The sequence below is a fragment of the Alternaria triticimaculans genome (genome assembly GCF_023758025.1).
Source record: "Alternaria triticimaculans strain BMP 0046 chromosome Unknown scaffold_7, whole genome shotgun sequence".
NCBI classification, from domain to species: Eukaryota; Fungi; Ascomycota; class Dothideomycetes; order Pleosporales; family Pleosporaceae; genus Alternaria; species Alternaria triticimaculans.
In genome coordinates, this window is record NW_026055964.1 from 420,409 (window position 1) to 444,774 (window position 24,366).

Consider the following 24,366-nt stretch of genomic DNA (forward strand, 5'->3'; position numbering starts at 1 on the left):
TGCAAAAGCCAAAGTAGCCGAAGTGCTTCACAAATCAGCAGAGAACGAAATCGATGACCTCAAAAGTTCAGTTGAGAACCTTGGGTTGGAGTGGAAGCAGAAACACGGTCCAGTGCGCCTCATGTTCTGACAAACTATGATGCTCTACTGTCGCTGACCATTGGGAAGGTTTTTGCCGCGTTCAAGAAGATTTGCAGTACGCTCGACGACCACAAAAGCATTCTCAAGGTCTTCCCGTCTCAAAACAACTATACTTCCCCTCTGGTCGGCAGTGTAACGATTCTGATGAAAGTAAGAACCTGTTACAAGGAATGCACGGCACAGGTTCGGCGACTGACGCTAATAGGCTGCCCAATCCCACAGCGAAATCTCGCTCAAACTGTCCACATCGATTGCAGAAATATCAGAGAAGGTTTCAACATGCTCAAACGTGCTATCGATAGTGAAGACAGCTCGAGCCAGGACAAAGCTCGCTGCCATCTATGCACGAATGTTCGACTTTTATCGGGCCGCGATAAGCTGGTACATGCAATCGAGCTTTGGCCGTTTAATGCGCAGTTTCAACGAGAATCTCGTAAAAGAGTTTGAGGATGCAAAGAAAGACCTCGAAGTAGATGTTGTCGAGCTTTATCGAGAGGTTGCTATCGCCAATACCGCGATAGTCGCTATGGTGAACGGCCGGGTCAGGAGTCTAGAAGATGAACTGCACCGGCAGCGACGTAACTACGAAGTACGTGACATGCTTGCTGGCCAACGAATGGAGAGGATGATGCAAGCGACATGGACAAGCGTAGAGCAAGTTCAGAGCATGATAGCTTCCGCAACTCTTTCCAAGCCAGCAGAGATTGCGCAAAATCTCGTCGTAGATCCTCCAGCTTGTGGTTCATTATATAATCCTCGACATAACCTCGACGCTTTCATCATCGATAAGGAGCAACCGGGCTTCTCAGGTAAAGCAAACCTCTGGGTTTCCGAAAAAGATATCATACACAAACTTCGTCTGTGGATGACAGATAACACGAAATCGCGAACATTGTGGATATCAAGCCCGTATAAGCCAGGTGCAGCCGTCCCGAGCTGTCGAGCAGCAGTCATGGCGACAATAGCTGCAGCATGGCAGGCGGAAACTCCGATAATCTCGTACTCTTGCAGCCGACCACCCAAGAATCAGTTGCGTCCCGGTATGAACGTCGAGCAAGTTGGGATGATCAGCCTGGTATACGGCTTCATCCGTCAGCTTTCACAATTCAGCAAAGTCGACGAAGAGTTCGAGAATCACGATGATGACTTCGCTGCTCTTAACGGAGAAGTCTCTTCCTGGGATGCTAGTCTGAGACTTCTGAAGATGCTCCTAAGAAAGGCCCCCGTCGTTACGTTTTGCGTTATCGAAAATTTGAATGATTTGGAATGGAATAACGGCGGAGTCTGGTGCAAGCAGCTGCTCGATGTTTTGAGAGAGTGCCAGCAGGAGCCAGGGGTTTCCTTCAATGTTCTCTACTCGACAACTGGCCAATCGCGAGTGCTGCCTGCATACGTCAGCGTTAGGGATCGGCACATGACGTCAAGTCGAACATGACCTCATTCTGGAGTATGAACAGCCTTGCTCATCGATTTCTCAATGCGTACCTCAACGAGCACATACAACCACCTCATACAAGAAAAGAACTGAACAGGTTTGCAGACTACGTTGACCCAAAACCTTGCAAAGTAGGTGACCCAACGTCAACGTAGGCTCCAGGCTGTTCAGTTTTTCCCTAGATTGGCGTGCAACGAGCGAAGTAAGCAGAAGCGTGCATACTTCAATAAAGGGTATCACATGTCATTCACAGTCTACCATCTCCATACTCTCCCCACCTCATGCCATGCAATGCTGAACTTTTCTTTCCCACAACCCTTCAAATGCCAAACGCCATGAAAATGCACACAAAACACCCACACCCACCCCATCACACCATACTACAACATCTACCACCCCTGTCTCCTCCCCTTCTCCCCCGCACTCCTCGCCTTCTTATTAACCCTCTTGACATCATGCCTCCTCCTCTTCTCCTTCATCACCTTCTCAGGATCCAACACAGCATCCACCTTCCTCTTGCGCCTCCTCTCCTCTCTCCTCTCCCGTACACCGCGCTGGACCTCAGCCATAACATTGAGATACTCCTGTGTACCCAACCGCTTCTGCAACGTATTCATGACCTCGCGCGCCTTATCCGATAGCGCTTTGTATGGATCTGTAGGCGGGTTGTTGTTGGAAGTGGGAGCGAGCGCGGCACTTGCTTTGGGGAACGTGGCGTCCGTGGATGTTAGGGTGGAGAGCGTGGTGAGGAGGTGGGGAAGGGATGTTGAAAGCGGTTCTAGAGGGAATTTCGCGGCGATGGTGTCGAAGAGGGACATTATGGTTGTTTTGGCGTTCATGGTGCTCTTGTCTTTGCGAACGATGCCCGAGAGGCGGATCATGAGGCGGTGGATCGCTGTTGGCGGGGTGTCTTCTGTTTTCTCGGGCTTCTTCGATTCGGGTGGAGGGGAGAAGCCGGAGAAGTCTTCTTCGTCGTCCACGGCTGATGCGGCGCCGTTTGTTGGAGCTGCGGTTTCTCCAGCTTCTTCCTCGTCATCAGTCTTCTGCCAGTGCCATTTTGCGCCGTTGACAGCGAGACAGCGCGCGAGGAAGGCGATGTTCTTTACGCTTTGCATGCAGAGTTGTTCTGAGACCTCGGGGTTGAGCAGGTTCCTCAGGAAGGCGTTGCAGAGCTGTGTCATGCTCTGTTGTGCAAGTTGCAGACCACCTGACCCCTCAAGAGGAAGAGCCCCAAGACCAGTGTCCTTGTTCGAGACACCTAGATGAGCAAAGTATGTACCCAAAAGCTCCGCAGCCTTGAGCTTGACCCACAAGTGCGGGTAAGTTGCGCTGGCTTGCACGGCGGTCCATAGGCTATCTTTGTTCGATGCAAACATGGTATCGGTGTACTTCTTGCAGATCTTGGAGAGCAAAGTGAGAGAGTAGTACAACAACTCCCAGTCGTCTTCGTCGCGCCGTGTCAGGCACTCATCGATCGTTACGTCCAGCCGTTCAAGCACGTATGCTACCTCTTTTGGTTCTTCCTCTTCCTCCATTGCTTCGAAGTAGAACCCAAAGCACTGAATGCCCAGACGCTTCAGACCGACGTTGTCGTCTTGCTCCAGCCAACTCTTCAGGTCAGATGCGAAACTTTGTAATCGCTTATCGCTGGCATGTTGGAACAGCCTCTTGATGAGCAAGCTAGCCATCTCTCGGCATTTGGGTGAGTCGTCATTTGCCACGGTGTTGATCAGTGGGAGGAACATGATACCGTGGTACTCGTACTGTGTCTTCTCAAAGAAGCGAGGCAACGCCTTTCCGATGATGAGATCGAGCGCCTCCATGACTGACTGCCTTCCTTCCACATGCTCGTAGCGGAGGTTCTTGAGGAGGAACTCGATCTGCTTCTTGAAGCGCTTCTCGCTCTGCGTATACGATGTCAAGAATTGGAAGTAGTGCGAACGGGCGATGTCTCGCGCGGATTTCGTCTGATTGGTGACCATCATCTCGGCCACCTTGTCCATGGCTTCGTACATTTCAGGAACATCAATGTGACGGTTCATGACAGCCTTGAGGAAACCGAAAATGACACCTGATCGATCTGGCTCGTCCAGATCGGGAACCATGCGCTTGAGGAGGTGACCAACGTCTCTTTCCTTGATCGGCACGTTTGGTCGCTCGCGTAGGACCGCTGAGACTAGCTTCAATGAGGCTTGTGCAAGCTCCGTGTTGGACGACAGTGCGCCCTTGATGGCGCGCATCGCTTCGTCGATGTACACAGGGCAGTTGGTGTCCAGCTCCGTCATCGGTACCTTGATGATGGTTGTGAGAAGGCGAACAGCCGAGACCTGCACTTCTTCTTGTCCTTGTACCATGGCGTCACCGATGATCGGAAGGAAGCCAGCCAAGTTCTGGGGAGTTTGGAGGTCTTCGTGTTTGCGGAGCACAGTCCGAAGAATATCCATACCGAAGCGGATCATCTTGAATAGATAAGAGTTGGTGCTAAGTCTCGCGCCAGACTTGGCTGCTCCGCGGTTGTTGATCAGATACCGCTTGTTCTTGGGGTCGATCTTGGCCTTCTTTTCGGTGGTCGTAGTAGCAGCGTAAGCCTCCTGGATGAGCTCATAGCAGAAAACTAAGATATCTCTGTTATTCACCGTAGGGTTCTGGAGAACACCAAGTCCGATGCGTCGCAAAAGCTCGTCGATCTTTTGAACCATCCTTGCATTGAGCTTCTCGATCAGAAGAGACCTGATCGGGAGCACAAGCTTGATGATATGCGCGGGCGTCGCACAACGTGCTACGATGTCCATGGAATCGAAAGATTTGCTGCTCTTTACCTCCTTCATCTTAGAGATGTATTCTTCAGCATCCTTCTCCTGACCTGCAGCGCCGAAAGTGTCGTCCATGATCTGAATAGTACGTTAGCTTGTTCTAAAGAGAGCATGAATTTCTTTGGGATACTTACAACATCGACTAGCTCCACTAAACAGTAATCGAGATCACCTGGGTTTGTCTGGTCGGCGAGTTTGACGAGGATTGTATGCAAAGTGAATGACAGAACGTGGAGCTGGTAACCGCGTTGGAGCGCAGTCCGCAAAGCCTTCAGGATGAAGCCCACGTAGCCAGGGCCCAGTATCGTAGCAATATCACTGAGCGTGTTTCTCGACATGTCGCGAGCTTCTTGCGCGCGGCTCTTCAGGATGTAGCAGATGTCCAATAGGACGCCCGGTAGACGTGTCTCGATCTCGAGCGGCGGCAGAATCAAGAGAATCTTGGCAATCGCGGTTGCAATTGGCACTCGTAAACTGACGGTAGCCTCATCCTTCTTGTGTAGGAAGTTGGTCAAGTCGGGCAGGAAGTTGCTGATCAGATCCGTGCTTAGTTTGTCCTGTTGTGGGAGCGTCCTGGCCAGAGTCGATAAAGGTTGGTCAACCTCCATAGCGTCCTCAGCTTCCTCGGTCTCGGATGCGCCTTGAGAGGAGGGTTTAGCAATGTAACCTTTGGCACGTCCTGCTTGGTTCAAACCGTCCATGAGGCCTGCGATCAATCGGATGATAGGCTTTTGCAGGTCTTCCTTGCTTGTCAAGTAGCCGATGTAGCGTTTGAGTAGGGAACGGAACTGCGGCCACTCAAGACTCTCGGTCAAAGATGTGAGTGTCTTGATCGTCTCTCCCAGAAGGCTGTCCGCAGCCTCGTCGCCACCCTTGTTGAAGACGAAGTGCTCGAGGAGTGGTATCAGAATGTGATAGATGTTGGTACCTCGCAGGTGGAACGCGTGGGTGGCCAGACGGCGCAAGGCTCGCAGTCGTCGATGACCCTGGATGTGCAAAATGTTGCCAAAGAACGATGCCTCGTCATCTTCTGAGAGGAGGACATGCAGATCGGCTACGGGAGTCCAGTCTGAATGTGTCTTGACCAGATGTTCCAGGACGGCAAGGTATTCGACCCGCACAAGCTCCGAATTCTCCCGCATACCACTCTGAATTCCAGGTAGGACTGCAGCTGATACGAACTCCTTGAACTGTTCGTTCGACGCGACCTCGCTGAAACGGCGTAGAGAAAGTGATGCATTGACTCGAATGCTGAGCTCGTCGTTATCCTTGATGAGATACAGCATGTTGTAGACTAGAGGCTTCCACTGTGTGAGCGTGTATGATCGATAATTCTCTTCGTTTATGGCATTGAAAGCTTGCGAGCGGCGTTCAAAGTCTGGTTCATCAAGCCGTCCAGTAGCGAATGAATTCAGATCATGGCACAGCTTTGCGATGACTGTGAGATCGCCGTTGGTGTCGGAAAGATCCTGGAGAACATCGCAAAGCAAGCTTCGGGCTGTTCGATCCTGAACGAAACTGAACATAGGTGAGATAGCATCGTAGGTTGTGTCAAAGAGCTCAAGCAAACTCTGGCTATCACATCGCTGGATGAATTCATGAAGGATCTTGAGTAAGCCAAGCTTAGTACGTGGGTTGACGCGCTTTGAAGGCTGGCGAAGCAAGAAAGTTGCGATCTCGATCATGCTCCGGGATTCCGTGGCACCGACTACATGAGGCGCTAGGTCTGCCACCGTTTGTACACCGGCTTCGAGCACTTCTTTACCAGGGCTTTGGCGAAGTAGTTGACCAACTCGATGGAGTATCGCAGTTGAGTATGGCTGGATGATATCGGTATGGATACGATTCCTGAGGAGTTTCGACTCTGTCGTCGGTGTCTCATCTTCTTCGGTGACAAGAGAAATGATGCTTCGAACGATGTCGTTCAAGACAAAGCACTTGACCTCGTCCTTAGCCGATGGTACCTCCAGGCAGTCGATGATCTTGTGCAGAATGGCAGAGTTGAGTTCTACCAAGAACGGAGCTGTCCGGCTTGATTTAGACCATGCCGCGAACAATCGGAGTAGTCCTGAGACGGACTGGGCTGTCTCAATGGGCAGCTGCTCGAGCCTGGGCTCGACCATCTCCTTGACTAGAACACCTGCGTATGGTTTCCAGTCAAAGTCCGGACAGTTTTCAAACAGCCTACCCAGAATCTGCAGCGCCCGCTGCCGGATAGTCTTCAGTAAGGATGTCTTTGTCGCTCGACCTTCGTCATCTTCGCTTTCGCTTGGTCTTGACAGTTCTCGCGATGCCTTGATGGCTGAGTATAGAATGGGATCCACGACGATTCCGGCAAAGGGCGCAAATGTAGTTGCAAACGTACTCAGCAAGTCATCAAGTAGGTTCAACATTCCCACCTGCTTTCGCGGATCTACCAGATCTTTCTGCAGCAGTTCTTCATCGACCGCGGAGTCTTTGAGAATTGAGATGTCACCTAAAGGCCCGAACGCGATCTGCAAGAATTGGCGTATAGCGTCATCTCCGAATCTGGTCTTCAGGCCGACGAAAACGGCCTTCCTCTTCGACTCCAGACCTCGCTTGCCAGCTATGACTTTTCCGTATAACAGTCGCAGCACAATCGGAAGTACTTGATCGACGTCGGTATCCTGAAGCTTTCCTTCGCTGAGGAAGATTGGTAGCTCGTCACGGAATCGCTCATCATCAAGTAAATTGAGCAGTTGTTCCTGGTGTTTGACAATGACTGGGTCTTTCCACGTGAGAAGTGCCTTCAGAGCGGCTTTCTGGATCTCAATGTCTCCGTTTCCTAGTAAAGCAAGCAGAGCTTCGCGAACCTCGTCCGTACGGTACAGGACCTTGGGGTTGTTGAACTTGGCGAAGATTGAGAGCATGGCTTTCTGGTCTTTCCTTGACCAGCGATCCTGCAGAATGGCATCTGTATTTTGTTCGGGATTGGGCGCATCTTCAGGCTCCGGTGTGGCCTGATTCAGTGCCCAGTTTAGCAGTACGGGGACAAGAAGGCGAGAACGCTTCTCCGCGATGTGTGGCAGGGAATCCAATACTCGGAGAGCTTGTGTCCTGCTGAAAGGATTGTGGAAAGGTACTTCGGCATGGTTGTCCTTGAATAATGTCTCCAGCTGTTCCTCAGTACTGTCAGCCTGTGACTGTACATTGGCCACCTGCTCTTGCAGCTGCATGAGATTGGTGCACTCGAAGTCTGTGGCGTAGGGTCGCTGTGTGGATTCCGGTTGAGATGCGTTCGTGAAACTTTCGCTGGTATCGGAAGCACTCAACCACTCGAAAACAATTTGGGTGACGAAACTCTCACCCTCTTTCGTCTGACCAATAGCCTTCAAAGCTGCGCAACTATCGTTCCAGACCGAAGCTAATTTGACGTGTAGCAGTCCTAGACAGAAAGCGGGTATGGCCTCCCCTATCCATTCATTAGAACATACACCTGGGTACAGTTTTGCGATTTGCCCTATGCGCATCGCAATGGATCTCTGAGTCTCTAAATTCAGTGGTGTCTGCTCGATCAGCATTGCGATGTGCAGGATGTCTTGATGATCCTGGCTCTGCCCCGCAACGATCTTTAAGACTTGTATGGCTGTGAATCTTAGGTCATGTGATGGAGACCCCAAGCAGCGCATTAGTGTTCGCTTGAGAGGTTCCATGTGAGAGCCGGTGATGTCGACTTTGGTCTTTTCCCGCTCCAATAAGCGCAGGAACGCGCGCCAGAAAGCTAGAGAATGGCCATATACAGGAGATGCTTGACACAACGCAGGCCACAAACTTGTCGTCAAGTCATCACTGTCGCCTTCACTGATGAGGGCCTGAAACCCGTTGCCGGTGGCAAATATGTCTACAGTTCGTCGGGGCTTTGCGCTGTCGGTGTCTATGGCGTTCTTGAGTAGCTCTGCAAGGTCGGTCGTTATTCCGTGGGTCTTGTCGTTTCCTAGACGCAGCGTATCTACAGCGAATAGCAAAGCATTGCAGTAGAATGTTTCGTGATCTGAATCGACATCGCCGCGTATAGACTCAAGAAGCTTGTCGAACGGTTCTTGAACGGTCGCTTGCCATCGTTCAGAAGCCTGTAGAGGCACATTCGCCAGCGCGCTGTTGTCGCTGTTGTCGCGCTTGTAGTAAAGTCGAGGGAGAATAGCGCAAAATTGGGGTCCGTGCTCGTGTGCCTTCTGCGCGATGAACCTCTTGAAATAAGGAAGTAGCAACGTCCTGAACTTCTCCACCCCTAGGTCAGCAAAGAGATTGCAGAAGGGTAAGAAGTATGGCTCCCAGGGGCCACGGGTAAGCCCTTCGAGGAATTTTTCGTATCGTGTCGCTGCGCCAAGAGGACAGTATTGGAACACAACCGAGATGACCGACAAGAGCTCCCATGCATCAACGGAATCGAGTGTAGATGATTCCTTGGTTGAATCCAGTAAATGACTGACTAAGCTCAGCACGGGTTGCCAGTCGTCGACACGATCACCTTGTCGCACACCACAAGCGACTAGCAGCAGACGAGAAGAAAGGCCCATGTAACGCGTGTCGGAAGATGTCTTGTCGACCTGTGCGAGGATCACTTCGAGGAGGGGCGCGAAGTTTTCTGCGTCGGTATGATGGATAGCAGCGGTGATGACGCCAGTCAATACGGGCTCCAGAGGCGGAATTCGGAGTTGGACGTGCTCTTCGTTGTATGTCTCTGCTAGAAGCTCCTGTAGTATGGCCGTCGCGCTCGAGTGGAAACCGCGCTGTACGCCCTTGAGCGAGTCGGTCAACAGGTACATGAGACCCTGCTGGAACGCGTAGTCCTTGCCCGACTCTTGCTGGTCCTTCAGCTGGTCCGATATATGCTTGATGATCGTCCTGAGAGGCATCTTGTCGCGGTGGTAGCCGGCACCGGCTTTGCGGACGAGGAAGCTGAGCGATTCGGCAGCGAAACGGGAGACGAAGGCTTTCTGGCGCTCTTTGCCCAGCAGAGGCGACATGAGATCGAAGACCGGGCGCAGGTTGGGGACTAAGAGGCGCGAGAGGTACTTGAACAGCCATGCGAGACAGCCAAAAGCCCATTCTATGACCTCGACATCAGCATGTGTGGCTGCCAGATGCGACACCGTCTTGACTGCCTTTTCAAAGTACTTCTCGAACCTCTCGCCCATGTCATGTGCCAGATGCGCCGTGAGACTGAGCAGCGGTTCTTGGCTGAACTTCTCCCCCTTCTCGATGTATTCTACGAGCAGTTCGAATATGCGGTCGCTGTGGTGGAGGACTTGTGGGAGGCTGTCGCATAATGGCGCGACCTTGCGGGCGAATGTGGTGAAGCCCTCGGACATGTTGAGCTCCCGCCACTCATTGAAGGAGTCGCGGAAGTAGGAGAAGGTGGATTCGAGTTCGGCATCGTCGAGGATGGTGCTGCGACCGCGGCGGATGGGCTCGATCTTGAGCTGGGCAATGCGCTGGGTGAAGCCTTTGAAGACATGGTTGCGCGTCGATTCGGTGCCGCCCTTGACTCTTTTCTGGGGACGCGCTGATTTGGCGACCTTGGACTTGGGCTTTGCAGCCGGCTTCGCGGTTTGGCCTCTGGACATGGCGGCCATGGTGTGGAGTTGTGGTGTTGAGGGCTGGCGTGGTTGCACCTTCTTCACTCGATGATGCTCCACTAGAATTTCCTGGCGCTAACAAAAAAGCTGGACCCTGGCACCACCGAGGCCTCCGACGCGCCAATCACCCATACTCAACACCACGCGTCGGCCAACGTCATCGTATCGAGACAACCACACGAACGGCGATACGCGTTGCGGATAACGCGATTTTCTTGTGCTTGCTGAATCGCGAGATCATACCTGTAGTCGTTGTCACGACCAACACCACATCGACGGCCAACCGCCTCATCAGCTGCGTCATCCAGAATGGCCTCCAAAATGTAAGTGAATATACCGTCGTCATTTTTTATTGTTCTGACGCGTGCAGCGTGGTCGTTGGCGGCGTGAATGGCCAATTCAAAACTGTCTTCCAGAAGCTGGGCGCTTTACACGCGAAGAACAACTTCGCCTTCGCCATTGTCGCAGGCGATCTCTTCGCAGGGTCAGCCGAAACTGAGGGCACAGATGCAACTGATGTGCAAGCGCTCATCGACGGCAACATCGACGTGCCGTTGCCAACGTACTTTGCTCTTGGCAACCATCCCCTCCCACCAGCAGTCGTCCAGAAATTGGAATCATCAAGTGACGAGCTATGTCACAATCTCTTTTTCCTCGGCAAGCGGACAACTATGAAGACATCGGAAGGTATTCGCATCGTTTCTCTAGGTGGACAGCTTGACCCCAACATTGTCGCTGGCCAATCTAAAGACAAGTACCCGCCCTTCTACAGCGAGACGGATGCGAAGGTATTACGAGGTGCAACCACAGCAGACATCCTCATCACCAACGAGTGGCCAGAGGGCATTCAGAAGCGTTCCAAAGTCGAGTTCAATCCTGAAGTAAAACCGACAGCGCAACAGTGCGTCGCCGACCTGGACGTAATACTCAAGCCCAAATACCACTTCTCCACATCGGGCGGCAACTTCTACGAGCGAGAACCATTCTTCCATACGCCTAACGACGAAACCGATAATCTCTACCCTGTGACCCGATTCATCAGTCTGGCTCCGTTCGGCAACCCAAACAAGCAGAAATGGATATACGCCTTCTCTCTCGAGCCATCGGCCAGCCATCCAGTCTCACCGCCAGCTGGCTCTACTGCTTGCCCTGTGACACTTTCAGAGAAGAAGCGAGTCGCGCCGGAGCACCGCGAACAGCATCTCGTCTACGATGATGGGAATCGCGGCCGAAGAGGCAACAAGAGGCGCAAGGGTGAGTCCAGAGGACCCATCACAGCGTCAGAGTGTTTCTTCTGTCTGGCAAACGAGAACATTGCGACACATCTAGTGACTTCCATCGGCGAGAACTCTTACCTAACCACGGCCAAAGGGCCCTTGCCAACGTCGCAAACCTACCCAAAACTTGGCTTCCCCAGCCATATGCTCATCATCCCCTTCACGCATCAGCCAACGCTCGGCTCTATGGAAGAAGAGGAACGACACGCAACCTACGCAGAGATGCAACGCTATCGACGCGCCATGAATAGCATGCTCAAGTCCGTTGCGGATACCGAATATGGCTCCGTCACGTGGGAAGCCAGCAAATCGAGCTTACCACACACTCATTGGCAGTATCTCCCAGTCAGCGCGGATCTCATCAGCAAAGGGCTTGTTGAGGCTGCTTTCAAGGCGCTAGCAGAAAACCTACACTGGCCAAAGTTTGAGAAACAAGATGTTGGCGATGGGTTTGAAGAAACCAGCGACTTCTTCAGAGTCCTGGTGTGGAACCCGAAAGATGACCCTGAACAGCAGACAAGCTACGTCATGCGCTTTGATGAGAAGATTCGCTTCCACAACCAGTTCGGACGCGAGGTATTAGCGAAACTCTTGAGGCTCGACAACCGCGTTGACTGGAAGAATTGCGGGCAAACGCAGGCCCAAGAAGAGCAGGATGTTGAGAAGTTCAAAGAAGCGTTCAAGGATTTCGATTTCGCCGCTTGATACCCATAGTAAATGGCTTGAATGTTCAAGTCTCGATTGATAACGATAGCCGACATAAACACTGGAGTGTATATGAGCGTTCTACAGCCTTTGTGATAGCAATAAAAATCTAACCTAACCTCCACTTCAGGATCGACTCATGAGCCAAGTCTCCAAGGCCCGACGTCGCTGTGAACATACTCGAAACGGCAGTTCTGGCAGGAAGGTGTCCAACACAGCACTAAAGATTGGCATACCAAGCTCCGGTCTCGCCAGGCTTATTCCCGAGCCGCCGAGATGTCTCACATTCGTCGACACTCTTTACGCAACTTTCATTGTATCGAAAATCTTTCACTCCGCAGCATCAACTTGAGAGTCAAAATGCGTGCATTCCAGGTTTTACGCCATTCAGACAGCACTTCACCATTCTTAGCTTGGCACTTCCTCTTGAGGCTAACGGCTTTCTTCTTCCAGCCAAGACCGTCGCTTGGCCTCACGTGCCAGCTCGGAATGGCTAGCGTCTGGCTCTTCTCGGCGTCTCGGGTACGGAGGGCAGCTGCACCCGGTGTCGAAGAACAGCCGTGCCCACTCTCGCTGAAAAATCTGCCGAGCCCCGCTGAAACTCATTTTCCATCTTCGCGACTGCGCGAGAGGCCCGGGACCGGAAGGCGCTCGCTCCGTGGCGCAGTCGAAAAACCGTTGCAGCGTAAAAGCAGACCGTGCCCGGGCCGTGGCAGCAACGTCCAATGTCGAATTGTAGGGAAACCTGGTACGGACATAGGAGCTTTACTACAAAAATGAGATCAGTGGCCACCTGTGGCATCAATTCGCACATCTAACCTCCCTTACCACACTTTCCTTCATGTCTGCACGACCGTACCATTTGCGCACCAACAGGCTATCCAGTCCGCTTGGAATCGATGCATTTCCCGTGGAATTCAGTTGGCAGCTAACAGCTAAGGAAGGCATTCATAATGTCACACAATCGTCCTATGAACTTCAAGTTTCTACATCTCCAGCCTTCGAATCCGAGAATATCGTTTGGGACAGCGGGAAGACAGCCACAAGTAAGATTCCATCACTTACAGCCATCTACGGGGGCGACAGTGTGAAAAGTCGCACTCGGTATCATTGGCGCCTCCGCGTATGGGATCAAACCGACCAGCCCAGCGACAAGCTCTGGGACACAGCCGAGCAAGCATGGTTCGAAACAGGGCTTCTGGAGCCATCCGACTGGAAAGCGTCCTGGATCAGCGCTCCTGTAATGACATCAACCGGCAATTCGATAAAAGATGGCAGAGTCATATACCTCTCTAGCACCCTGCAGCTCGCGCAAACACCAGCCCGAGGACGAGCTTACGCAACAGCTTGCGGATGGTACAAGCTTTTCGTCAATGGAAATAACGTCACCGGTGCGGCGTTGGTACCACGCTGGACGCCTTTTGATCAGTTCACCGAGTACCAGACTTACGATATTGCGAAGTATCTGAAGGCTGGCGAGAATGTGGTCAGCGTCGTTGTTGCGGATGGTCGATTCAGAGGTCAGATCGGCGTCACCGAAGGGCGCTGTCGCTACGGACACCGGCTTTCTGCGCTTGTACAGCTTGAGGTGGATACAGATGACGGAGAAACTGTTACATTCTGTACCGACGAGACATGGCGGTGTCCAAAAGGCTCCATCCTTCGATCAGACCCCGTGTGGGGTGAACATACCGACTTCCGAATCGCTGACGAGTGGCTGGAGAAATGCGATACTGAGTCTTCGGATTGTGCCGAAAAGGTCTCGGTTTTGACGAAGAAGCTAATTGCAGAGGAGGTCGAACGCGTCGAGGAAGTCATGCGCTTGCCACCCAAGACCGTATTTCGTGCTCCGTCAGGCGCACAAATAGTCGACTTTGGACAAAACTTTGCCGGCATTATGGCGATCAAGCTGCGCGGTCAAGCGGGTTCTAAAATCACCATGACCTATAGCGAGGTCCTGTCCAGCAATGGAGAGCTTGACATCAATTATCTGAAGCTTCCCATAGTTCCGCATATCGTACAACGGGACGTCATAACGCTTGGAGACAGCGAAGCTGACTTCCAGCCTTGGTTCGCCATCCATGGATTTCGCTACGCTGAAGTCCGAGGCTTGGACTACGGCCTTAGCCCCACTGACATACAAGGAATCGTCATCGCTTCCAACATCTCAACTACAGGATCATTCAACTGCTCAGACGCCCACCTAAACAAGCTCTATCAGAACATTGTTTGGACTACCCGTGGCAATTTCACCGATACACCGACCGACTGTCCGACGCGAGAGCGAATGGGTTGGACTGGAGATATCCAAGTATTTACTCCTACTGCGACCATGCTGTTCGACTGTCAGAATTTCCTACGTCGGTACTTGCGTTGCCTGGCTGCGGAGCAACTGGCCGACGGTAGCATCCCATCATACGTTCCCAGCGCTGGTTCACAGTTCAGTAGCCAGCTTTCACTCACCACCAAGTTGATGTCAGGATCAACTGGATGGGGCGATGCTTCTACAATGGTGCCTTGGGCTCTGTACCAGCACTACAACGACAACGTAGTCCTCTCGCGCCAGTACGACAGCATGAAGAGCTGGGTGAATAGCTTGGCCCATCGAGCACGCGAGAAGATGAGCTGGAGAAGATGGTTCTGGGCCAAACTCGGTGCTGGATGCGGTGACCTCGAGCAGTACATCTTGGACACCGGCTTCAGCTATGGTGAATGGCTCCGAGTCGGAAGCGGAGTTCCCACAATCATCAAAGACGTCTTGTTTCCCAGCGCCGCGATTTCCACCGCTTACCTGGCACACTCATCTCGTCTGCTCTCCAACATCGCCAACATCCTTGGCAAACTGGACGACGCTAAACATTACCTCAATATCTCGGAAAAGACATGTGAAGCATGGCGCGCTGCCTTCGTCCAACAAAACGGTGCACGCATCGCATCTGACTACCAAGACGACTACCTTCGCGCCCTCGCCTTCAACCTCATCTCACCAGAGCAAAAGCCTGCAGCTCTCGAACGTCTCGTAGAACTAATAGGGCAAGCTGGCTACCACCTGAAAACCGGCTTTATGAGTACAGGCCTGCTACTCCCCGTACTCGCCCAACACGGACGTGCAGACATCGCATACCGCGTCCTACTTCAAGACACCGTTCCATCCTGGCTCTACCCCATCACAAAAGACGCGACAACTCTATGGGAAACATGGGAAGGTTACGACGGCAAAGGCAACGCGAAGATGTCGCATAATCACTATGCGTTTGGAACTGTGGCGTCGTGGTTGCAGGAGAGTGTGGCGGGGCTGAAGGCTGTTGAGCCTGGGTATAGGAAGATTAGGGTGGAGCCGCTGGTTGGGGGTGGGTTAGATCATGCTGAGGCGACGCTGGAGACGCCGTTAGGCTTTGCAAAGAGCGCTTGGAGGTTGGACAAGGAGGCGGGGATTGTGAGGCTTGAGGTCGTGGTTCCGCCTTGTGCGGTGGCTGAGGTGGTTCTGGCGGGCGGAAAGATTGAGACTGTGGGATCTGGAACGTATACATTCGAGTACCAGGTAGATGTGTGAGGAATTGGGTTGAGGATACCTCCAGGGCTGTTCGGCCAGGATCACTTGTATCCGAGTGGTTCCGGCCGCCAAGACAGGAGGCGCAGAACACCGAAACTCAGTAATACTTCCCCCAAACCATCTCAACTCTTCTGCACCTCCATCCTCACGTTTACTATTCCTTATCACCCATTCGCTCTCCCCAACAACCTCGAAAGGGATAACGCGCCGAACCGCAGGAAGCGCCGGTACGTTGTCGGAGGTTTCATATCGAGCCCCAATCAAGATGACGATCATCGCCCATGCCAATGCGCCCCGCCACCTATCACACCCCGCGATAAGAGCACCTGCGATCATCCGCGACTTTGCTTGCTACACAAGTCATCTTACCTCCTTCCAGTCAGGTCTACGCTACTATGCAGGTAGGTCGGCGCCGCGCTCCTTAGTAGGAAGGCAAACCACTCGTTGTGTGTCGCGGGCTTGTAAGCACGGCTGATCAGGTACACATTCCCAATGGGGGGTATGATGGGCGTGGTGTCGGTGACTTGGCCGTTACCTCCACCTGCCTCTTTCGGGGTCGTGAGAAGAGTAGCGCATTGGAATAGTATGCTGTGTGATGCGAAGACGGGGTGAGCGGTGCAAAAGCAAGGGCAAAGGGGTTTGGGAGGCGCGTGGTGCTTATCATTGGAAGAGACGATGTCCGAAGTATAACGCGCCGACTACGGCGAGGGAGAAGTAGAGTATATAACCGCCTAGGAACCTGTGTCGTATCGAAGGGACAAGTCAGAGATCATCAAGCAGCTCTACTTCGCAGCACAGCCTCCTCTCTCACAAAAGCAAAGCCGCCACCCTTCCATCCCATCACCATGAAGGCATCTATCTTCGTCGCCGTGGCCTCAGCCGCCCTCGTCTCCGCTGCCCCAACACCAGCCGTTCTCGAGGCTCGCGCTCCTCCCAACGTCCCCAGCAAATCCGCTGCTACCACCCAGCTCGCTGGTCTCACCGTCGCCGCCCAAGGCCCGCAAACTGGTTACTCCCGTGATCTTTTCCCTCACTGGATAACCCAGTCTGGAGCCTGCAACACACGCGAGGAAGTCCTCAAGCGCGACGGCACAAACGTCGTTACTAGCAGTGCATGCGCAGCAACCTCTGGATCGTGGTTCAGCCCTTACGACGGCGCTACATGGACTGCAGCCAGCGACGTCGACATCGACCACATGGTGCCATTGAGCAATGCCTGGAAGGTGCGTTTCCCTCTCCTATCCCCTCATCCTCCCATCCTCCCCTCTCCAAACTCCACATACTGACTCCCACACAGTCCGGCGCAGCATCATGGACCACGGCCCGCCGTCAAGCATTCGCCAACGACCTCACAAACCCTCAGCTCCTCGCCGTAACCGACAACGTCAACCAAGCGAAGGGTGATAAGGGCCCTGAGGAGTGGAAGCCCCCGCTAACCAGCTACTACTGCACGTACAGCAAGATGTGGATTAAGGTTAAGAGCGTGTATGCGCTTACTATTACGAGTGCGGAGAAGAGTGCGCTTACTAGTATGTTGGCTACTTGCTCGTCGTAGAGAGATGCGGGAAGCGGGAAGGGAGGTTGTGTATATACGAATTCATGTTTATATTTTGAGACTGCTTCATGTATCTTCTGTTACTTGTGTGCTAGGCATACTAAGCGTGGGTTGAAGCACCTTGTGTAAAGCCTCGAATGTGCTGATGATCTAGCCTTTGCGTTGTGGCGACGGGTCGAGACTGGAGTGAGATGGGTCAGAAATCCCGTGGTAATTCTCCAGGCACCCGCAATCGACGGTTTTTGTGAAGTTGCCTGATTCGGATGGGCCAACGGCGTGGTGCTAACTAGATGAGCTCTAGTGGCTTGGCATTTGCGCATTGCAAACTTGGGTTGCGACGCATGTCGAACTGCACGCTTTCATGTGCAATAAAACGCGATTTCTATGTTGGCTTTGTTTTCTCCAATTCTAGAGCATGACGCATCCATTCACATGTGATTATACAGATCGGTCACGCAATTTCGAAATGTTATGTTGAGATGATTCATTCGTCGTCTCTACTCGTGACCCTAGGGTATGGAGGGCACGCATTACTCCATCGACTACATCTTTCCTGAACAACAGAAGACAGCAAGCGCCAAATGACGCATTGCTTCCGCAGACTCGAAAACTTCGCCGTGGTAGGCGCGTCTCCATCTACGAGTCGTCGCCGATATCGACGACGGTCTTCTTCCACTTGCGGGCGGGAACCTTGCGCTTGAACAGAATGTCGATCTCGCGGTAAGAGCGGCCCTTCATCTCGGGGAGGAAGAAGTATGCGACGACGAAGCAGAAGAAACCGGTACCGGCCCAGACGTAACCGCACTTGCCGCCAAGGTTTGCCTCCTGGAATGTTCGTTAGCAAGATGTTCATTGTGACAATCGAAAAGAGAGAAAACTTACGTCGGGGTTAAGCATGTAACTGGCGAGGAAAATGCAAGGAATGTTGACAACGTAGTAAGCACCACGTCCGATACCGGTAGTGAGGGGCCTGAGACGAATGGACGAGGTCTCTCCAATAATGACCCAGGAAGCGGGCGCCGGTCCGAGAGTGAACAGAACGGAAACAATCAGACCCAGGGAAGCCTGGGCGAGAGAGGCTGCGTTAGAGACACCGACGGAAGCAGCGATACCAAGTGCGACAAGGAAACCGACGTTGATGAGGGATCCCCAGACGTAGATAGTGCGGCGGCCGAGGTAGGTGGTGAGAATCCAGGAGAGCATAACAAAGATCATCTGGAGAGCGGAGGTGATGAGACCAAGGGCGAAAGCGGTGTTGACCGAGATACCAGCTTGACGGAAGAAGTAGACGGCCTGGTTGGCGATGAGGTTACCAGTCAAATTCTGGGCAGCGTAAACACCGCAGACGATGAGAGTACGGTAGCGGTCGGTGCCCTTGAACAGCTCCAAAAGACTGGGCTCCTTGATGGACTTCTCGAGATCGATGGTACGGCGCATCATAGCGACGGCTTCGCTGAGGTTTAGCTGGCCCTTGCGTCCGAGACGACCGACGGCCTTCTCAGCTTGCTCAAGCTTGCCCTTGCGTACCAACCACCAGGGAGACTCTGGCGCCAGGTAGATGAGGATAGCGAGAGGAGTGGGGAACATCCATTGAAGCGCAATGGGGATTCTGTAGGCGCTTGCGTCGGGCTTGGGGTTGTAGTAGTACGCGACACCGTTGACGATGATAGCACCGATAGCCCAGAACATTTGCAGCATCTGAGTAGCCGGGGCACGGAGCTGGATAGGTGTAATCTCAGAGCAGTACGCGGGAGCGTTGGCAATGAAGATACCCCACGGGACACCCTCGAGAAGCTGGGACACGAACATGATTGGGAGCGAGTTGGCGAAGTAGAAAACGAAGATGAAGCAGTTGAGAAGCATCAGACCGGAAATGGTCGCCCATCGGTATCCGATGCGGCTGGTGAGAGGACCAGCCAGGCATACACCGATAATGGCACCAACGGGCCCTCCCATCTGAAGCGCTGATTGCCAGCTAGCCGCGATAATCTTGCCGTGTGGTCGGTCGGGGTCCGGGTGTGTGAGCGGGATACCGAATTCCTTCTCGAATGCGGGCAGAGCGATGAAGTTACCCATCAGGAAGACACAGTAAGCCTCCATGATCTGGAATGATTTGTTAGCAACCGCATCTTAATTCTAAGGGATTTGAGCGAGGAGCTTACAATAGTGCAAGACATGATGAACGCCCAGAGAGCAGCCATAGGGTAGGCCTTAACAGCCTGTACGACACCCATGTCATGCTCAGCAGTCTCAGCGTCCATAGCCTGCGTCTTGAACATAGCAGCCTGAGCCTTCTCGTCAAGCGCGACCGAGTCGTCGACATGCGAGATGGCCTTCTCGACGTGCACATCGCCGCCATATTCCTTAGGGACGTCACCCATCTTTGCGAAAGGGCTCTTGCCGGGGTATAACAAGAAAAAAAAGGACGAGGGGTATCAGATCAGAGAAAGGAACTCTGGGCTGGCAAAGAAGACAAAAGGATAAACCGGGGAAACGTCTCCACCTTATAAACAGCACGGGGTGCGCACACTCAACGCGGGGCGGCTTAAATGTGACCTTGCAGCAACGGCATTTAGGCATGGTTAGCCATCTGGTGTACAGTAGTCACCCCCGGGGCGCGCTTGAACCATCCACCCACCCCTCCACATCTCCGAGCGTGCATTGTCTAATTCCCCAGAAAGATGGAAAATCCGTCGCTGGCGACTGGTGGGTCCGCCGTCAGCGCTATGTGCACATGGAAGGAATGCACGAGACAGTTTCCATCAATCACGGCTTCTGGCTATCAAGCTGGTTCCTTGCGCCGTCTGCGCAAGGGCCTCCAAGCCGTGCGAGGCGGCTGTCACGACAGAGTCGTGCTGTGTCGCTACGCTGGCCTAGCAGCGGACCGCTCACCAGATGTATCCATAGCGCTGCGTGTTGGTTTGCAGGTGGCTGTTTCTTGTCTGCTCTAGACTTCGTATTGCTGGTTGCTCGTCACCTATCAGAACTGTCGATGCAAAGCTTTGTTCCGGTGCTAAAATACGCGCGCTAATATCCCCGCACCGCGACAGGCTTGTACGCTTGTTAACTGGAGTAGACCCGTTATTTATCCGTGGGCTCCCCAGATGGGTTGCCCTGCTGCTCCAGGAAATTTTTGGGTCTCTCCACTCGTTTTCTCCACGCTGGGGGGCTGGGGTGAGCACGAAGGGTCTGAGTTACACGGCATCTGCGAGTTCCACTGATATGAGCCGTCTGACCACCCCGTTAGATCTCGCTACCATGAGTATCGGATATGCCTCTACTCTTTAGGACCTCCACTTCGTGTCCAATGGCGCTGTTCATGCCGCCACTCTTCCTTCCCGCCCCATGGGGAGCTGTGGGAGCGGTATTGAATTACGTCGCGGTAGTGATAGCCCGAGAACACCGCACTCATTTAACCCCAGATACGGAACTCTGCCGGTGCAGGCGGGCGGATTGCAGAGTTGAGCCTGGTGTCTTCCTCTACGAGCTAGCCGTGGCGTGATGCTAATAAGTCTTGAAAACGTCCGCTGACGCGGAGCCGCCGCATGTGCGCAGATGGCCGCTACTACCACCGCTAGTACTTGACACGTGAAGAACCGCACGAGGTAAATGGGATAGGTACCGTGGTTTATCTGATGGATGACTGATCTTGGGTCCTTGCGCATATTTCGCTGCAGCGCGGGGGGATGTGACCGAGGCAAGGGAAGGTGGGTACGTTGCTTGGGACTGCGTGATGATGCTGCTGTTAGACCTGGAGCCAGGACCTTGGGAATTGACAGGCGCGCTCGACGTCTCCGACGCAGCGGCACAGTTTGGCGGGTATGCTGCGTGGCTTCCTCGTTCCGACTTGGTGACTGACATCTGTCGGACTGGGTCGCTTGAGGAAAACTTATTCTACATGAGTTAAGCTATCGTCGTGCAGTGTAGTACTTGGAGTCGCTTCAGCACATGGTGCGCGTAACAACGCGATTGCTATGGGCGTGCCCCTCCGCGCCTGGGTATCTCGATGCCACGCAGTCAGTACTGCTGAACATGCCAGTACACGATCTTTTGCATAAGTCTGCGAAGAACAAGGGACCGGTACAAAGATTGATCAGCGCAAACGGCCCAATACATTGGGTCGTACCAGTCGTATTCCATAGCCGTTCTTCCAATGTTCATGATGCACATGACCCGTTCCGAGGTTGCCTTCGACTGAATCGGCACCAGTGCCACAAGCGCATGTGCTGAATCAGTAGCTCGAAAAACGAATTCCCATCCACTGTTGCGAGGACAACTGTACCACGCATCACCAAAAGATTCAATTTTCATCTTGCCTACATGGAAAGCAAATACCGGGCAACGGTGCGCAGTCCGGCTCTCGGCACACCCAGCGTTTGCAGATCAGATGTCAATCCGGCCAACATTGCACTCCGTACATGGCGTATGTACTCGAGCCAATCCAAGCCGGCGGGCGCCGTGCTCTTACGACCGGGAGTATGCAGGGCGCCTGAGATGTGATGGGTTTGCGCACGACGGTAGGTTGGTGGCGCTGACATCACGGCTCGAAGAAGTAGAGCATCCTGCCTGCAGCTGCTACAGATGGGGGGAATAACCTAAGCGACGTGTTTATGGCCTCAATAATTCTTAGCGAATCTGACCGGATGTTAGGATATCGATCGGAATGAGATGTATGCGGAAAGACCTCGACGAAGAAGAGATGACGGCGAGACGACGCTCGAGTAAGCTTTCGCACATGCGGATGCGGCGCACACACATGACGGACCTGAGTGCTCCCGAGCGCCTCACAAAGGAACTGCGTCGTTGCTTCTCACAACCTCACGCAGCTACTTTGAAATCCAGTCTAGGACTTTGAGCTGCAACACAGATCCATGAATGCGCAATAGCTACACACGCAAAAAGAAGCTCGCACTGTTACTAGAGTAATTTTGACAGAAATCAACACAACGCCATCGCTGAACCCAAGACTCAAGGAACGATACTCTCCCCACAATCCGCCTCTCGTCCCACAAACCATCTTTCCCTCACGAACAAGTCCCATCACCCAAATCTCAGCGCACATCTCCAAAGACAAGCTCTTATGAGTTGGAGGAGCCGGACAGCAGCTATGATGATAACCAGATTTCGCGCCCCCATCGTCCATGTGTGCTAGTGCTAAGCAGCATCCTGCGCCTACATCAGTTGCTTAGGCGTCTTCCCATCCTCGTCTCTCGAGTTTATGCGTGCGCCATGTTCCACCAGCAGTTTCATGGCATCGGCTTTGCCAGTCGAGGCAGCAAAGTGCATCGGTGTCCAGCCCTTCCAGCCCGGAACGACCTCCTCCAAGTCCGCGCCATGCTTTATCAGCAGACGCATAGTATCGAGCTGACCGAATCTCGCAGCGGTATGCAACGCAGCAGTACCCGCTATAGGCGTTCCGCGTTCCAACAGCATCTCAGTCGTGCGCGGACCCTCAATCATGGCAGCGAAAGACATCAGAGACGAGCGAAAGTTTCCGAGTTTCTTGTAGCCCGGCGCAACGGGATGCAATGGATCTGCCCCAAGCTCGAGCAACGCGGCAGCTACATCTGGTTTCCTTCGCCTCACGGCCTCGTAGAGTGGCCGCTCGTGGCCGTGGCCGATGCGGATCTCAGTGACCTTCGGGTAGGCGGCGCCCAGTGCCTCGATGGCAGCGGCGTGGCCACCATCGATGGCCTTGTTGACGACGTCTCTCGTTACGATATCGGATAGGGGTATGCTAAGCTCTGTGGCGAAGGCAAGTAGTGCGGTCACAACAGCAGCGTGGCCATTCTGAGCCGCTACCATCAAGGTCCGCTCAAGATTCGGGATTGGTCTTGCCATGACCTTCCCACGGGAGGGGTCTTTATAATATATGGTGTGCGGCTTACTGAGCAGCGTCTCGATATGCTGTGGCTGCGATAGCAGACTCCATAAAGCTGTGTCGTCGCCAGACGAGCATGTTTCAATGAGACGGCGAGCGTCGTCCTGCCCTACGAGTACATCGCCTACATCTCTGGATGAGGTGTAGCCGGCGGGCAAGTCCTTTAGATCTGCCATAGTCGGTTCCGCCATAGCTGCGTCGTAATGGAGGTAATGGTAATGGTGATGGTGATGAAGATAGTAGGTTGTGCCGATGGAGACCGAGGAGATGAGAAGAGGTGGTGAGTGCGATTGTAGTAGCTGCAAACGGGACAGAAAGCGTGAATGTAGCGAGTGTAAGTTAAGTAGCTAGGACGCAGTAGAAATTCTAAATAATTTAAGTTATATATTAGATTGTGGTAGCTAAAGGGCTGAGGGGAAAAGGGCTGAGAGAGGAGTGTGGTTGCGAGAGTGTGGTGCCGAGGAGATGGAGTGTCCGCAGGCAGGCGAGGGCTTGCGTAAATTGATTTCATGTCAACGCCATCAAAAACTTCGAGTATCGTGTCTTTTAGTGATGAAGACAAAGGTGCAGGTGCGACACAGGTGAACGTGAAGTTCTAACTCGTGTTAGGCAGCCGCACTTAGAAGGTGGGGTCTAGCGCCCGGGCGTAAACAAAGGTACCTAAGTAGCCCCCATCTGGGATTCAATGTACAGCCATGCAACTTGGCTCGCTATAACACTATACTGTAGAAAGAACAGATCGTGGGCTGCTTGTTGCCGATGGTCTTGAAATAGTCGGGCGTTGAGCGCAAGGCTGAGTTGGGGGCCTACTCCAACGATCCTTCCCCTCCAACTTTAGTAGGACAGCGGCCATGGAGGATCCTTCCGCCCCAAGATGACGTCTACGCCTGCTGGGTACGAAGGCCACCATACAGTATGTTCTCTACGAAGTTTTTTGCACATGATCCAAAATTGAATGACTTCGTGAGTATAGACACCGATGTGGAAGTGGTTCAGCTCCTTCCCAGCCGTCAACTTCAACACCCCTATACTCATACTTTCCAGTCGAGTATCATGATCCAGGTCATGGCCACGGAAGACGCAGATGGGAAGCTGACTTGGAAGAATGGCTTCAAAGAGGGTGACTTGAACGCTTCTGGCACCTACGACGTGTGCGCATCCGATGGCACGGAATGCGACGTACCTGAACCCAACAAAAACACCCAGCAAGACAGATGCCTTCGTCACAACCCATGTATTCCTAGCGATCTTCGCGCGCCCAAAACGCTGCGGCGGCTCAGGCGGATTTTGCTTTTCCGCTGACTGGAGCTGGCGTGCGCAGCCGCTCGTCCCGAAAAAATACCCCAAGCCCGGATCAGAGCCACGCAACGATGCCAGTGTCGTATACGAAAGCATATGACGTGGAC

General features: G+C 53.2%; 7 protein-coding genes across 7 annotated transcripts; 4 read left to right on the top strand and 3 right to left on the bottom strand.

Annotated features, from left to right (window-relative positions):
• Positions 1–285: 285 nt before the first annotated feature.
• On the top strand, positions 286–1,576 carry J4E78_005529 (uncharacterized protein; the record flags this gene model as incomplete). Its single annotated transcript, XM_049366148.1, has 2 exons — positions 286–291; positions 347–1,576. 2 exons carry the CDS (start codon positions 286–288, stop codon positions 1,574–1,576), a joined length of 1,236 nt encoding a protein of 411 aa, XP_049221874.1.
• Positions 1,577–1,965: 389 nt separating this feature from the next.
• On the bottom strand, positions 1,966–9,986 carry J4E78_005530 (uncharacterized protein; the record flags this gene model as incomplete). Its single annotated transcript, XM_049366149.1, has 2 exons — positions 1,966–4,467; positions 4,524–9,986. The coding sequence occupies 2 exons, from the start codon at positions 9,984–9,986 to the stop codon at positions 1,966–1,968; spliced, it is 7,965 nt and encodes a 2,654-aa protein (XP_049221875.1).
• Positions 9,987–10,298: 312 nt separating this feature from the next.
• J4E78_005531 (uncharacterized protein) lies at positions 10,299–11,971 on the top strand (the record flags this gene model as incomplete). Its single annotated transcript, XM_049366150.1, has 2 exons — positions 10,299–10,312; positions 10,360–11,971. The coding sequence occupies 2 exons, from the start codon at positions 10,299–10,301 to the stop codon at positions 11,969–11,971; spliced, it is 1,626 nt and encodes a 541-aa protein (XP_049221876.1).
• An 841-nt stretch (positions 11,972–12,812) lies between these two features.
• On the top strand, positions 12,813–15,524 carry J4E78_005532 (uncharacterized protein; the record flags this gene model as incomplete). Its single annotated transcript, XM_049366151.1, has 1 exon — positions 12,813–15,524. One exon carries the CDS (start codon positions 12,813–12,815, stop codon positions 15,522–15,524), a length of 2,712 nt encoding a protein of 903 aa, XP_049221877.1.
• Positions 15,525–16,369: 845 nt separating this feature from the next.
• J4E78_005533 (uncharacterized protein) lies at positions 16,370–17,079 on the top strand (the record flags this gene model as incomplete). The annotated part of the gene is made up of 2 exons (XM_049366152.1): positions 16,370–16,747; positions 16,822–17,079. 2 exons carry the CDS (start codon positions 16,370–16,372, stop codon positions 17,077–17,079), a joined length of 636 nt encoding a protein of 211 aa, XP_049221878.1.
• A 636-nt stretch (positions 17,080–17,715) lies between these two features.
• On the bottom strand, positions 17,716–19,460 carry J4E78_005534 (uncharacterized protein; the record flags this gene model as incomplete). Its single annotated transcript, XM_049366153.1, has 3 exons — positions 17,716–17,904; positions 17,962–19,182; positions 19,242–19,460. 3 exons carry the CDS (start codon positions 19,458–19,460, stop codon positions 17,716–17,718), a joined length of 1,629 nt encoding a protein of 542 aa, XP_049221879.1.
• Positions 19,461–22,251: 2,791 nt separating this feature from the next.
• On the bottom strand, positions 22,252–23,151 carry J4E78_005535 (uncharacterized protein; the record flags this gene model as incomplete). Its single annotated transcript, XM_049366154.1, has 1 exon — positions 22,252–23,151. One exon carries the CDS (start codon positions 23,149–23,151, stop codon positions 22,252–22,254), a length of 900 nt encoding a protein of 299 aa, XP_049221880.1.
• Between the last annotated feature and the right edge of the window lie 1,215 nt (positions 23,152–24,366).